This window comes from Zalophus californianus, chromosome 6 (genome assembly GCF_009762305.2).
Source record: "Zalophus californianus isolate mZalCal1 chromosome 6, mZalCal1.pri.v2, whole genome shotgun sequence".
Lineage (NCBI taxonomy): Eukaryota > Metazoa > Chordata > Mammalia > Carnivora > Otariidae > Zalophus > Zalophus californianus.
In genome coordinates this window covers 71,142,273-71,157,431 of record NC_045600.1, presented here as the reverse complement: position 1 = coordinate 71,157,431, position 15,159 = coordinate 71,142,273, and the positions used below count along the sequence as shown (strand labels likewise).

General features: G+C 50.0%; 1 protein-coding gene across 8 annotated transcripts; it reads left to right on the top strand.

Annotated features, from left to right (window-relative positions):
• Positions 1-5,346: 5,346 nt before the first annotated feature.
• Positions 5,347-14,020, top strand: DCAF11 (DDB1 and CUL4 associated factor 11). Of its 8 annotated transcripts, none has more exons than XM_027569640.1 (15): positions 5,347-5,807; positions 6,827-7,033; positions 7,943-8,070; positions 8,295-8,422; positions 8,700-8,764; positions 9,079-9,179; positions 9,405-9,551; positions 9,765-9,819; positions 10,177-10,245; positions 10,606-10,663; positions 10,767-10,952; positions 11,389-11,542; positions 11,953-12,105; positions 12,959-13,065; positions 13,165-14,020. In XM_027569640.1, exons 2-15 carry the CDS (start codon positions 6,879-6,881, stop codon positions 13,297-13,299), a joined length of 1,641 nt encoding a protein of 546 aa, XP_027425441.1. In that variant the 5' UTR covers positions 5,347-5,807; positions 6,827-6,878; the 3' UTR covers positions 13,300-14,020. The 8 variants fall into 8 exon arrangements, 7 of the variants coding, with proteins under 7 accessions (XP_027425441.1, XP_027425437.1, XP_027425436.1 ...); XM_027569636.1 differs by having other exon boundaries at positions 6,666-7,033; XM_027569635.1 differs by lacking the exon at positions 5,347-5,807 and adding an exon at positions 5,924-6,200 and having other exon boundaries at positions 6,666-7,033.
• Positions 14,021-15,159: the final 1,139 nt, after the last annotated feature.

Below are 15,159 nucleotides of genomic sequence, written 5' to 3'. Positions count from 1 at the left end.
GCACAGAGAGGTCAAGTAATTGCCCAAGCCCACAGAGCAAACAGTAGAGCCAAGGGTACACGGTAACTGCATAGACATCTCTCTTAGCAGCATAGACTTGTAGAACTATAAGGACTTTAGATGGCCCCTATTCCATGCTTCTCAAACTTTCAAGTGCATATGAATCCCCTGGGGATCTTGATAAAATGTTCATTCAGCAAGTCTGGGGTGGCTGGAAGATTCTGTTCCTCTTACAAGCTCCTAATTGATTCTGATGCTGCTGGTCCAAAGACCATAGTTTAAGTGGCAAGGCCTTGGCCTAAATCCTCAGAAATCAGCTTTAGAGGGAAACCACAGAGAGTGATGATCCTCCATAAATCAGGGCCATCAGATGAGGAAAAGCTTCGCCTCTGATCCAAATCAGGATGAGTGAATGTATAAACTGAGCTTGGTAAGATGGAAGTCTGTACCCAGAAAATGAGAATAAACTTCACCAAGATGGAATTACTGGAAATTGCCTGAAAACAAAACACTGGAGGAGGAAACACCAAGTGGTTCATAGAAAACAGCCAATAACCAGCTACAACGTGTAGGCAGAAAAGAATCTAAGGTCAGAGGGGATCAAGTGCTAAAACACTTGGAGCAATGGAGTCTATTATACTTAAAAATATATAGCCAAATCCTCAGCTTCATGAACAGCATGTGATAACTGAGAATAGGGTCAGAGGCAGCATAGCACTGATGTTAGGCACACAGTGTCAGGCCCGGGGTGCCTCTGAGTGTCTTCATCTGTAAAATGGGGATGTGCCTGCACCCCAGTGTTGTTAGGGGGATTAAAAGGGTCACTCAGAACTATGCCACTGACTGACTATATGTTAGCTGCTCTCACCTTTCCACTCTATATTGATTAGAAGAGGCCCTAGAAGCCTATATCATACATTCCTGACTCTACAGATTAAGAAGGAAATGAACAATGTAAATAAAATTTAGGGGAGAAAAAAATAGGTTTGGAAAGAAGTCCCTCCAGGAAAGAGGTGGGGAACTGGGGTTCCAGGCCCCTCCTGGTATCTAAATGCTCAGTGATGTGAAGGTATGAGCCTTAAAAATGATTTTGATGACTAGAATAAAATTGGGCTGCGTGCCCTGCAGCTGCAGACACATGATAAAATATAGTTAACACATTTTAACCTTTTTATTTTATTTTTATTTATTTAAGTAATTTCTATACCCAGTGTGGGGCTTGAACTCAACCCTGAGATCAAGAGTTGTGTACTCTTCTGAGCCAGCCAGGCGTTCCCAACCTTTTTATTTTAAAATAAAACACAGGTACAGAAAACCATGAAAAACAAAGTTTAATAAACTCAACAGAAAGTGAACACCCTTTAAACCATCACCCAGAGAAAGAGAACTTTGCAGACACCCAAAGTTCCCCCACCCCCTCGCTGGGTTCTTCATCTTTATCACAGCTCCTCCTTCCTGGAATAAATAGATACTATGGTGCCTGATAATGTCCTTTATTTTTGTGGTTTTATCATCCAAATGTGGATCTTTGGTCATTATAGTTCAGCTTTGCTCATTTTTAAGAATTTCATTTGCTTGGGCGCCTGGGTGGCTCAGTCGTTGGGCAACTGCCTTCGGCTCAGGTCATGGACCCAGGGTCCTCGGATCGAGTCCCACATCAGGCTCCCTGCTCCGTGGGAGGCCTGCTTCTCCCTCTCCCACGCCCCCTGCTTGTGTTCCCTCTCTCGCTGTGTCTGTCAAAATCTTTAGGGAAAAAAAAAAAGAAAGAAGGAAAAACAGCAAGATAATGGATTCTTTTCCTATATTTACCATCTTCACTATAATGATTTGGTTTCCTATCATCCTGCAAAAGGATGAACAATTAGTTACTTACACACTCACACCCCATTATGAACTCATGGATTTAAACATACTTAATGTTTATTAAATTATCCTTTTAATGCTCAAATTGTCCCAACTTTCGCCTGAGAACTTGGCTTCTGAATCCTTTTGACATTACCCTGAGAGCGTTTGCTGGCTTCTTGCTATCTGATGAGTTGTTCAGGTTCACCTTGTACATTTCCTGCCCCAGACCTGGAATCAGCCATTTCTTCAAACTCTGGTTGCTTTCCATGGGAAATGGTATTTTAAGATCTAAGTGGTAGGAGTGTACATTGCTATAGCATTGGTCCATTGTATCTAGATCTTTTCAATGGGTAGGGATAGTAAATCACCTCAAGAGTTCATACTGATAGCTCCTACTCAAATTCCTGGCTAAAGGGTTTTTAACTTCTTCTGTATCACATCTGTACCTCCTATCTGCCACAAAAAAAAAAAAAAAAATCCTGGTTCTCAAGGACACAGGCCATGAGAGTATTAGAAATCCCATAATTACTCAGTTGCTTTACAGTCAACAGATTTGAAGTCCTGGGTAAATTAGCATACTTCCCCCTTTCCTTCTACACAGCGTGCTACAAGAAGATAATATATAAACACGTGTCATCAGTCACTTCAGAAGACAACTTTCCCTTGTGTAGCCCAGAGCTGGACACACGTCCCAGGAGCTTTGTGCAGTCGCCAGGCTGGAAGGTGGGGTGGGGGAGAGGGAGGACAGGGTTAGCCAGGAAAGGAGAAATGTGCTCTCTCCTCTCTAGCCTAGCCCGCCCTCTAGTGGAGATGCTAATGAGCAGGAAATGAGCCGGAGGCAGGTCAGACAGTCGACTAGCTGACGTTTACTTAGCAATCACTAGAACAGGTCCTAAAATGGGTGCAAAAGGTAGAAAAGCTCTTTGTGGCTTTAAGTGGCTTCAAGTGTAGCTGGGAAAAGCATAAGCTGCCCAAATGAAAAGCACTTTACAAAATGTCACCAAGCAACATGCCAAATTTCAAAATCATGACAGGGAAGGTCAATAAAGTTTCTCAAAATGACTTAATTATTTTAAAAGAAAAGCTATTTTCTTTCAAGGGAACACATAGTATATCCTAAGATATAAATGCTCATATACATTTAAAAAGTATTATAGGGGTGCCCGGGTGGCTCAGGTCATGCTTTGATCATACTATACCTTTGTCATTAGTTCATGCAAGGCCTTACCCATTTTATTATTTGTTTAATGACATGATGAACCTGGATTTTTTAGACCTTTTGTTTTAAATATTTTATTTATTTATTTGATTGAGAGAGAGACACAGAGAGAGAGAGAACACAAGCAGGGGAGTGGGAGAGGGAGAAGCAGGCTTCCCGCCGAGCAGGGAGCCCGATGTAGGGCTCGATCCCAGAACCCCGGGATCATGACCTGAGCTGAAGGCAGACGCTTAACAACTGAGCCACCCAGATGCCCCTTTTTAGACCTTTTTAATGGGGAACTGAAACCATATTATTTTTGCATCCATTACAACATGCCACCAGAAGAACTGACCATCTTTTTACAAAAACCTACCGGGGCGCCTGGGTGCCTCAATTGTTGGGCGTCTGCCTTCGGCTCGGGTCGTGATCCCAGAGTCCTGGGATCGAGCCCTGCATCAGGCTCCCTGCTCGGCGGGAAGCCTCCTTCTCCCTCTCCCACTCCCCCTGCTTGTGCTCTCTCTCACTGTGTCTCTCTCTGTCAAATAAATAAAATCTTAAAAATAATAATAATAAAATGAAAATGAAAAACCTACCAACGAAACTTGCACAGTTTCCCATGGCATAAAAATAGAAGACTGCATCATTCTAATGATACGTCTGTATCTACCATATGGACCGTAATTTATATAATCAATGTCCTCCTGTACTGTAGTATATTGGGCCTATTTGTTTCCAGTGTTTTACTATTATCACTAATTGCTATGCTGAACATAAATCTTAAGGCTAGATTTAGCATATAGGTCCCAGATAGATTCCTGGAAGTGGCACCACTGGGTCATAAGGGAGTCCACCGATAGAGACAAAGTTTCCCCCACATAAGAAATTCTCCTGGGGGGGGGGTGCCTGGGTGGCTCAGTTGGTTAAGCGACTGCCTTCGGTCATGATCCTGGAGTCCCGGTATCGAGTCCCGCATCGGGCTCCCTGCTCAGCGGGGATCTGCTTCTCCCTCTGACCTTCCTCCCTCTCATGCTCTCTCTCTACCATTCTCTCTCTCTCTCAATAAATAAATAAAAATCTTAAAAAAAAAAAAAAGAAAGAAAGAAATTCTCCTGGGAAGGTGCAAAGGTGGAAACAGCACAGACTTTATGAGCATATTTGCTTGGCAGAAGTAACATAAAATGAGGCTGATAAAAAAAATAGACAACCAGGTTTGGAAGTTTGTATTTGAAACAATAACAATACTGAAAACCACTTGTCGGTTAAAAACTAAATGCTATTGGAGAAAAATATTTCCAGCAGATCAACTAGGAAAGGCAAGAAGTAATGAAAATTTGATTTTGGGTGGTGACGGTGAAAACAACTTCAACTAATTAAAGAATCCATAAGACTCCAAAAACTGTATTTAAAGGGCAAACAGGAGGGAAAGATTTTGTTTCTTTGTTTTAATGATTTCAGATTTTCCAGGCTGGATAACCCAGAAACCACAGAATCCTAAGGTCTCAATAAATGTCACAGGGAGACTGACAGTAAGTTACCTGACCATGAGAGGTGGGTGACCGGCAGAACCGACTACATAATTAGTAGAGCCCAGAGCAAGATGAAAATGCGGGGTGCTGGTTCAAATATTAAGAATTTCATACGGCGGGTGCCTGGGTGGCTCAGTTGGTTAAGCGACTGCCTTCGGCTCATGTCATGACCCTGGAGTCCCAGGACCGAGTCCCGCATCGGGCTCCCTGCTCAGCAGGGAGTCTGCTTCTCCCTCTGACCCTCCCCCCTCTCATGTGCTCTCTCTCTCTCTCAAATAAATAAAATCTTAAAAAAAAAAAAAGATAGCAGGACATTAAACCAAACATTGGGTCCGTCTAAGCGCAGAGCCCTGCACAGATCGCACGCCCGTATGAGGCCGGCTGTACTGACCAGAGACGATAAGCTCCGTTCTAGGTATCGGGAGACCAAGAAGCGCCCCGGTCTGACCACACCCTCGCCCTCCCAGGGAGGGTGAGCGGCAGGAGGGCCCAAGGGAACTATGCGCCCTCGCACCCATCCCTGATCTTAGAGGGCCCCTGGGAGAGCTCGCAACACTTCTAAGAGTGTGGACTGGAGGCGCTGAGGTGCCTTTGCACCAGGGCTTTTGCACTCGGCGCGGCGAGGTCACTCGACCTCTAGCCTAGGAGAGGATCCCGAGACGTGGCAAGACCCGGCCTTGGACTCAGCGGGTTACTCATAAACCCGGAGGAGGGGTACGAGGCGGCACTCGTGCACTCCCCGGACAAGTGGCCCGAAGCTAAGAGGCCCGCCACAGACCGAGGGTCTAGGGAAGGTCTGCAAATCCCGGAGAGCGGAGGGGAGTTAAGGACAACAGACGGAACCGGAAAGGCCCCTAAAGACCCTGCGTGTATTAGGGAGCGTCTGCAAAGACCGCAGAGGGAATCCAGGGGTCATCTAAAAAGTTGCCAAAGCAGCCAAGGAGTGGTCTAGAAAGGGCAGTCTCCACAAAACAAGGCTTCCGGAAGCTAAACCCGGAAGGGAGGGTGTGGAGGACTGGATCCCCGTCTGTGACGTGAACACACCCCAAAGGCGCCGGTCATCCCTTAGGGCAGGACCGACAGAAGCTGCAGCCAGCAAAATAAAGGAAGGCTGAAGCCGGGGGGCGGGGGGAGGAGGAGAAAGAGAGGCCCTTAGAGATCGTCTGGAAATTGCGAAGCCAAAAGATCTTGAGGGGCCGACAGGAAATTGCACCCTTCGCTAAAGACACCTCCAGGTAGCGAACCACCAATTTCTTTTGTAAGCCCCACCCCTCACCCATTAAGCGTAGTTTTGTTGTCTCTGATTCAGGAAACAGCCGGTTCCCCACTTACTCCTCCCAACTGGGAGCGAACGCCCCTCCTTGGTCGCGCGCTTTCTCCTTCCCTCCCATCCCTCACGCACTTTCTCCCGCCCACCTGTCTATCACTGTGCTCAGCTGTCCAGTTAGCGGGCCAAGGGGGCGGGGCCGTGAGAGGCAACGCGTGACGTCCGCAGTCCTCCGGCCGGGAAGCCAGGAGATGCGTGACGAAGGAGGCGCGTGACGGAGGAGAGGTTGGCCAGCGCTGCGGCCTCCGTCGGTGTAAACAAGGCCTCGCGCCGCTGCGGGTCCTGCGACCGCTCCTGGCTGGTGGGTGGTCTCGCGCGGGGCAGTAACCGCCGACTTCAGTGGGAGGGGCTTCTGGGCTTCCTCCCTGCCTCCCCCACTTGGCGTACACACCCCCGGCACACCACGTGGGCGTGAGGCGAGAAAGGAGGGGGTGTTAGGCCGAATTCTAACTTCATTGGTTGTCGCTGCTGCCGGCTTCCGCAAAGGAGCGCTCTGATTGGTCGGTAACGGGGGGCGTCGGGGGGTCGCAGAGCCCTAAGGCTTCTGATTGGCTAGATAAGATAAGCTAATGAGGCGCTTTCTTCCGCGAGGGGTTTTGATTGGTCGGCCAGAGAGGTTACCTGGGAATTCACCCACCCACCCCTCCAGGGACTTTGATAGGTGAGTTTGAGGTAGAAAACTGAGAAATTCCTCTTGAAAGGATTCTCATTGGTGAACTAGGGTAGCGCCCTAAGCTTCACTCTGATTTTTTTTTTTGCTTCACAGGATTGGGGAAGGTTTGTGTTCCTGAAGCCTTGGGAGTTGTCACAGGCTACAGAGAAGGGATTTCAGTCTCTAGGAAGGGTCGCACTCCAAGAGATAGCTACCGCTCTATCTGGGGAGACCCTGGTGTTTCTAGAGCAGGTTTTGCTTTCACCAAACCCAAGGAGGTGACAGGAGGAGTCCCTGCACAGGACCTAATGATGCTGTGACCAGAAGATGGGATCACGGAACAGCAGCAGTGCAGGAACTGGGTCCGGAGACCCCTCCGAGGGCTTGCCCCGAAGAGGGGCTAGCCTGCGTCGGAGCGAGGAAGAAGAAGAGGAGGATGAAGATGTGGATCTGGCCCAGGTACTGGCCTATCTCCTCCGCAGGTAACTTACCCTCCAGTGTGTCCCCACCAGGGACCACCATAGTCCCTTGATCCCAACTCCAGGCAGGGAGGTTACGGAGGATAGGGAATGGGATTAGCCCAGACCAGCTGTTCTTTTTGAGCTTCCGTTCTGGACACTCATGGCGCTCAGCTCAATATCCAATAAGAGCAGTTCTTAATTAGGGAGGGTCATGAAGACAATTTGCTTTTGTGTTTGAAAGGACTGTTCAGGGGGGCCTCTCTAGCTAAGACTACACAAGTGTAATCTATTTCCCAAGTAAGTAAAAAAAAAAATGAAAACGTTACCCTGATGAAAAAGGCGTGATGTGAGGGGTAAGGAGAAGAGCTGGGGAGATGGGTGTTGAACTGTGGAGAAGTTACTGACATGTGATACGAAGCCATGTGGATTTACTTGAAAAACAAGTTTAAACTAACCTAACTCTAACCCTGTTCTTGAGGAAAGAATGCTTTGAGGAAAGTGACCACCACCCATAATTGACTGGAAAGGTGTGCCATTTGGCCCTGTTTCTTAGCTGTGACTCCTTGGGGAGAAGACAAGCCTGGGGATCCCTTTAGAATACTGTGTTCTATGCTGGACTCCTCAGGCAGAGGCTCAGAAGGAAGTGCTCTCAGAATATTTAGTCCTCTAGGAAGTCAACTGAGTAGGTCTGTCAGCCTCGATGGAATGTTGGTGTTCTCTACATCTGCTATAAGCATGAAAATTCATTTCCTACCATGTCTTATAGGAGACTGAAAATAACAGCCAAGGTCTAGTCAGCCTCAAACTTCAAAATGGGGACATTATGAGGGTTTGAAGAGCAGGTAGTCGAAGAGCTGAATAGCCATTGACTCTGAATTTGGTTGGCTTGGGGAAGGGATCCTCCCTTTTATCATGGGCATCTCTCCACAGAGGCCAAGTGAGGTTGGTGCAGGGCGGAGGTGCAGCAAATTTACAACTCATCCAGGCCCTCTCGGACTCGGAGGAAGAGCATGACAGTGCCTGGGATGGTCGTCTTGGGGACCGATACAACCCACCCGGTAAGAGGAAAGGCAGACTGAGACCCTAACATTGGAAGACTTTCATTAAAAAACCCTTTTTCTATTTTTTGCAAGAACAGTAGGTGAAGTTGAAAGAAGGTGAGATAACTCAGGGAATGAGGGAGTCTCTGCAGCCCCAGTCTATTAATTAGCTGCATAGCTGGCCGGGAGCACAGTTCTGGGGCTGGAAGACCTAGGGTGGAACTTCTCCTTGGTACTTACAGTGGATGCAACCCCTGACACCCGGGAGCTGGAATGCAATGAGATCAAGACCCAAGTGGAATTGGCCACAGGGCGGTTGGGGCTCAGGCGGGCAGCCCAGGAGCACAGCTTTCCTCTGATGCTGCACCAGGTAAGCCTCTCCACCTCCAACCAGCCTGGCAGCAGGCCTCTTGAGGTAGCCAGAAGCTCTCCCTGCCCCAGAGGAGAGGAAAGTAAACCTTCCAAGGAAGCCTCAAGTGCTGGAGCTGGAGCGTGCTTAGCCAGCCTGCATCGGCGTTTGGTGGGACTTATGAGTGTGTGCAGTGTCCGTTTCTGTAGCAAGAGCAATATCTTTGGAGGAGGGGGCTTGGTGCGGCTGAAGTGGCTGTCCATTTCTGCTAGCAATATTCCCCAATCCCTTCCTTTAGAGAGAACGGGGCCTCTGCCACCGGGGAAGCTTCTCCCTTGGAGAACGGTCTCGAATGATGTCTCAGTGAGTATGGGGCCTGGTGGAGAGACTCTAAGGGCCAGATAGGTCTTATCCCTTAAACATTGAAGGGACAGGTGTTAAGAGGATCCTCAGGGATATTAAAGTTAGGTTGAATGGGGTCGAAGCTTGAGAGGAAACAAACTGGAAAAGTGTAGAAATTGAGAGGACGATTGAATGAATGAAAGAGAAGGGATCGTATCCCAAACCAAAAGGGAAGTCCATCCTTGTACTCACACCCAGCTCTGTTAGGATTCTGCTAACCGGGACGTTCCTCATCCTCTGCTCCCTTTACCTTCACTTTCCCTCTGCTTTCCCAGCTTCTTGCCCAACGATCTGGGCTTCACTGATACCTACTCTCAGAAGGCTTTCTGCGGCATCTACAGCAAAGATGGTCAGATCTTCATGTCTGCTTGCCAAGGTACCAGACCCTGGTCCTACAAAGTGCCCCAGAACAAGGAACATACCCCTGACGGAGGCTAGAGAGCCTCAGACCCAGGGAACTCAGACCCTGGGTTAGGGATGCTTAGCCAGAATACGTTTCCTATGATCAAGGGAAGATTCTACGTACAGAGGAAGCGAGGTCAGATCTAGAGAGGATGCAAGGAGAGGGTTCCCTAATTCTGCCTGATCCCCACTTACCCAGACCAGACGATCCGACTGTATGACTGCCGGTATGGCCGCTTTCATAAATTCAAGAGCATCAAGGCCCGGGACGTGGGTTGGAGCGTCCTGGATGTGGCCTTCACCCCTGATGGCAACCACTTCCTATACTCCAGCTGGTCTGATTACAGTGAGTATACCCCAGAATTCCACTGGCTCTCCAGCCCAGAACCTGAAGCCTCCAAATGCCCATGTCCTCTGTGCCAGGACTCCACGCCTTCTCCCGGGAAGATCACTCCCAGGGTCTGACACCCTTGCCCTTTGTTCCGTTTCTTGCCTAGCTTCACTTCCACCCTCCTTCCCCCAGACCTGAAAGATATCTTGTTTCTCTTGCCTCTCTTAGTTCATATCTGCAACATCTACGGGGAGGGAGACACTCACACTGCCCTGGATCTAAGGTACTGGCTTCCCTCTTTGGGCAGACTCATCAGAAACTTCTCAAGGAAGCCTCTCCAGGAGCAAACCTCTTGAACTGGAACTCCTGCTTAGAGGGAAAAGTACACTGGTTGCAAGTGTCTCTGTGTGGATTCCTGGGAGGGAAGGCACCCATCTTTGTCAGCCAGAGGACCAGGGTAAAATAGATGGTTGCAGGATTATTTCGGGGTTCTCATGGAGGTGACTCACATTCTGGGATGTGTTGGCAGGACTTCTTTTTCCCCTCAGAAGTACGCCTTACAACCCTCATCCGATTCTGTGTAGATTAACGGAGGCTGAGGGAGGTCCACTTAATCCAGCTCCTTCTTTGCTCTTTTCAGGCCAGACGAGCGTCGCTTTGCAGTCTTTTCCATTGCTGTCTCCTCAGATGGACGAGAAGTGCTAGGAGGGTGAGTACAGTAGGGGATGTAGCCCTCAGTCAGTGAGCTAGGAGTTCTCCCGGAGATTAGCTCTGATCTCACAGAGACTGTACTGGACACTGCTATCCAGGCAGCTATGGAGAACAACCAGCCCTTTTCCAAGGTCAGCGTTTACAAACTGCTTCACCTCTTGCTCACCGTTTCCCCAGCATGAGAGGGAAGGTCTCAAATCTCCTTACAAACATAGCTAACTTTTCTCCCACCTCCTGTGTAAAAAGAGACCAGGGCTTGCCCCTCAGCGGGACTTTGCAACAGGGACTCTACAGAGCATACGTAGCATTGGTCCTCTCAGTTCTGGCTCCAGGACCCTCTTTATGCCTTCCCTTTCAGGGCCAATGATGGCTGTCTCTATGTCTTTGATCGAGAACAGAACCGGCGTACCCTTCAGGTATTTGCTCCTGAGACTCAGAGCCTCTGCCTCCTGGTCCGTGGCCTATTAGAAGACCGAGAGAGAGAGAGGTCCTAGGTATTCTGGCTTCCTGCTTCCCTAGATTGAATCCCATGAGGATGATGTGAACGCAGTGGCCTTTGCTGACATAAGCTCCCAGATCCTGTTCTCTGGGGGTGATGATGCCATCTGCAAAGTGTGGGATCGACGCACCATGCGAGAGGACGACCCCAAGCCTGTGGGTGCACTGGCTGGACACCAGGATGGCATTACCTTCATTGACAGCAAGGTGGGCAGTGAAGCAGACCTGCACAGCCAGGTTACAGTTGTCCAGGAGCAGTCAAGGGGGCTGAGCGTGGGAACTCCCCAAGCTCCTTATTAGTTCAGGTTTGCAAGAGCTGGAGTTTAGGGAGAGGGCTTAAGCCAAGAAACATGAGATCCTTCTGTATTCATCAGTCCTCATGGATCAGGGCAAGGCTTTCTGTAGAAGGAAAGACAATTAATCCAGGATAGAATTGGAGGCCCAGCCAGTGCCCTGGGCAAAGAAGGGGAAACCTAGCCAGGGGGTGGGTTCTGTGGTAGAAAAACCTGTGGCGAGCTCACGAAGAGGCAAGGTAAGTCAGAGGACTGGCATTCTTACCCCTCACCTGGAGAAGCAGACCTAGAGGGACAGACACCAGTGTTCACAAGCTCTGACACCTTGTTACCCATCTGGGGATTCACAGGGTGATGCCCGCTATCTCATCTCCAACTCCAAAGACCAGACCATCAAGCTCTGGGACATCCGACGCTTTTCTAGTCGGGAAGGCATGGAGGCCTCACGGCAGGCTGCCACACAGCAAAACTGGGACTACCGCTGGCAGCAGGTGCCCAAAAAAGGTGAGCGGAGAAGGGAGAATCCAAGATCCGGAAGAGTAAAGAGTCAAGGGTGGCAGTTCAGATATCTGACCCCTGGTAAGGCCTGGCATGGGCACAGTGGATGTGACTGTAGCCTGGGGCCCTCCCCCCAACGCCCCCTCACCAGGCATTAACTCTGTGTTTGTCAAACGGTGGGGAGAGTCGGGGGTTCCCAGGGCTGGGGGCTGGGGATCACTCAGAACCAACTAAGACAAAAGTATTTCAGTATCTTCACAACCAGCAGAGCCGTTTTGGTGACTATTAGGTGGAGAAAGAGCCACCCATTGGGGATTGAAAAGGTGGCCATCGGTGAGCATCAATCTTTGCTCAGGACTAATGGTACAGGAGAATCCAGGCTCCCTAATCTAGGGCTCTATGTGCATCCCTCCCAGCCTGGCGGAAACTGAAGCTCCCAGGGGACAGCTCCTTGATGACCTACCGGGGCCACGGGGTGCTGCACACCCTCATCCGCTGCCGATTCTCACCCACCCATAGCACTGGCCAGCAGTTCATCTACAGCGGCTGCTCTACTGGCAAAGTGGTCGGTAAGGATCGTATCAGAACAGGGGCCTGGGAGGGGCAACAATGTGTCTCTGGCATTTCACCTGTAACCACCAGTGACCGCCTTAAAAATCCCAATGGTGACCAAGAGTGAAATTTAATTTAGCGTGGAGCAGGTTAGGCTTCAGCAGAGAAAGAGAAAACCTTGTATTCATCGGCATTTTAAATTAAGAAAGGGAACATAGAATTCTAGTCAGTAAATATAATAGATTGCCAGAAATACACACAGCTCTGTTTTGTAGCCAGTCAAGGAAAGAAAGAGCTGGCAGATGAAAGGTGGTGGGGCAGGGACAAAGACTGCAGCTCAGAGTAAAGGACGTGCGGCTGCTAAAGCAAGAAGTGTGTACAGAGACACAGAAACACACCTCCAGCTATAAAGAGCTTAAGCCAGTGCCATAGCTAGGGAGGCACCGGATGGAGCCCCGCTCGGAAAGAGAGAAAGATGCGCCCCCGTCCAGATGAGGAAGAGCAGGTTCGGACCTCTAAGCAGACAGCCCATTCGTTGTTCACTTTGGCGGGGCCTTCCATGTCTTGTGGGTTTCTTAGAAAACTGCTGTAAAGAGCTTTAAAACCACATTTATTCTTAACTGTAGACCCTGTGACATTTAGCTAAGGGCCAGGCGGAGATAGCCAAGCTCTGCTAGACCGCACACTCAACCCGAGGTAGGGGAAAAGGGAACAGAAACTGAGGAATGACAGCATCCTCTGGTGTGGTTGCTCCCCTGCAAAAGCGGGGAGGTTGCCTGAGAGGCAATAAGCAGTGCAGCTCAGGAACCATGAGGGGTGCTTAGAAGGTGCCCTGGCTGCCCCTTCTCCACTCTGGCCGTCCCTGGACAGTGTACGACCTCCTCAGCGGCCACATCGTGAAGAAGCTGACCAACCACAAGGCCTGTGTGCGTGACGTCAGCTGGCATCCTTTTGAGGAAAAGATCGTCAGCAGTTCGGTGAGGTTGCAAGGGGCGGGGCAGGGGACCAGTGCGCGTCTGGGACTTTGACCCAGGCAGGGCAGCACCCCTGACTGCTTGCCCCTTTTTGCGCCGCAGTGGGATGGCAACCTGCGTCTGTGGCAGTACCGCCAGGCTGAGTACTTCCAGGACGACCTGCCAGAGTCTGAGGAACCTCCCCGCGCCCCTGCCGCAGTGCCCCACCCCTCTACAGCCTTTTCCTCACCCCAGTAGATCTGATCTCCAGCCCCGTCCACGGGTGAGCCTCCGACAAGCGCTCTGCCTCTTCCTGCCTTTCTCCCTTCTGGGAGACCTCTGGGGAGTCCCTGGCATTGGACAGGAAGACACACAAGCCCAGGCTTTTGGGCCCTCGCTGAGCCCTGGAAGATCGTCCCCAAGGGGCGGAGTGGTCTCCTCATGTGCTTACACCCAGTTGGCTTGGTTCTCTATCTCTGGCCAGAGTCCAAAGGACTGCTGTTGTCTGAGGTGTGGCCCTTTGTCAGCAGGAGATCTTGAGTGTTTTTAATCATGTGTGAATGTAAGTGTTAGCTCCTAGAGTAGATGTCAGGTCTGAACTGAGCTGTCAGCCGGGCCCATTGCCCTGGCCTGTGTGTTGAGGACTAGACTGGCCAATCAGAAGGCTAGGCATCCTGGCCATTCTTACAGAGGTCCTGAAGGCTAGAGCTCTGGCCTTTTCGGGGAAGGTGGGATGAGTAAGGCATGTCCTCAGCACCCTCCTGGGGTGGGAATTATGTTTTCTCCCTCTCTGTCTGGGTCTTTGGGGTGGGACAGGCTGTGGTGTGAGAGGCTCCATGTGGCCCCACACAGGGCAGGCCCTCCCTCCCAGACTGTTCCTTCATGCTGGAGGCCAGCAGCTTCAAGGAGAGATGTTGAAGTAGGACTCCTTCGTCCTCTCACTGGCTTTGGCTCCCTCAATAAATTCTGTGGGAACCTGGCTCAGTGTCTGTCTCTGTCTCTTTTTCCTATCTGAGGTCTTTCATCCTCTCCCTTCAAGAAAATAGTTTTGACAAAGCCTTCAGATAGCTTCTCTGTGGGGAAAAATCCCCCTTTGATGCCCCCAAGATGAAGAGAAATACCAAAATCATTTGTTAACTGAGCTCTGCAACAGACAACTCCCTCACTGAACTTAGAAACTTGCAGCGAGTAGAAATCAAGATAGCAGGAAGTAAGCGCCATTTAGATTAGAGCCTGGAACACCCACATCAGCTTTGTTCTGGGGATGGCCTTGGCGCTGGTCCGGTCTTTGAGAAGAAGCAGCCCAGAGCTGGAGAGAACCTGGTGGGCGCTGATGCGGGGCCCCATCTGGGTGCTTCATACCCAGGACCTCATCCACCCTCCCAGCCACACTTTGTACAGATGAGGAAATGGCAGCGTGCCCAGGTCAGGCGACATGCCCCAGAGCAAAGCCATGGTGTGGTCAGTAGGGGAGTTGGTCGGGCTTCACATCAGCTCTGATCGCTCCGTCCCCATGACATTTCATTATCCCTAATGCAATTTTCAAACCAGGATGCACACCTCCAGGGGTTCTCAAAGACACAGCAAGGGGTAAAAGGGATACCTCTTTCACCGCAAAACAGTTAGTTTTAAAAGAATAGATTGTCCAGCTGCCCAGCCTACACGTGTTCTCTTTCCTCTGCTCTGCCTCATGTGAAACCATCATGCCAGTCTCCCTGCCCACCAGCCCACCTTGTTCCCCTTCTGCCACTTCAACCCAGACATGCCACCCATCTCACCCAGAACCTGTATTACCTCCAGGGTGCCAAAATTAGAAGCAAATTAAAATTATTAACATCCTCAAAGCCTCTTTTATATATTTTTTAAGATTTTTATTTACTTATTTGTCAGAGGGAGAGAGAGAGAGCACGCACAAGCAGAGGGAGCGGCAGACAGAGAAGCAGACTTCCCGCTGAGCAAGGAGCCCAATGCGGGGCTCCATCCCAGGTCCCTGAGATCATGACCTGAGCTGAAGGCAGAACTCTAACTGAGTCACCCAGGCGCCCCTCAAAGCCTCCTTTAATCAAGGCCCCAAGTACCATCCATTTTTCTCATTAAGAGTTGCATTTCCAATACAAT

Coding starts and splice junctions, on each gene's coding strand:
- DCAF11 (XM_027569640.1), top strand. CDS start 6,879: ATGGGATCACGGAACAGCAGCAGTGCAGGAACTGGGTCCGGAGACCCC. Junction 9,180..9,404: donor CTTCATGTCTGCTTGCCAAG/GTACCAGACCCT, acceptor CCACTTACCCAG/ACCAGACGATCCGACTGTAT. Junction 10,664..10,766: donor AGAACCGGCGTACCCTTCAG/GTATTTGCTCCT, acceptor CTGCTTCCCTAG/ATTGAATCCCATGAGGATGA.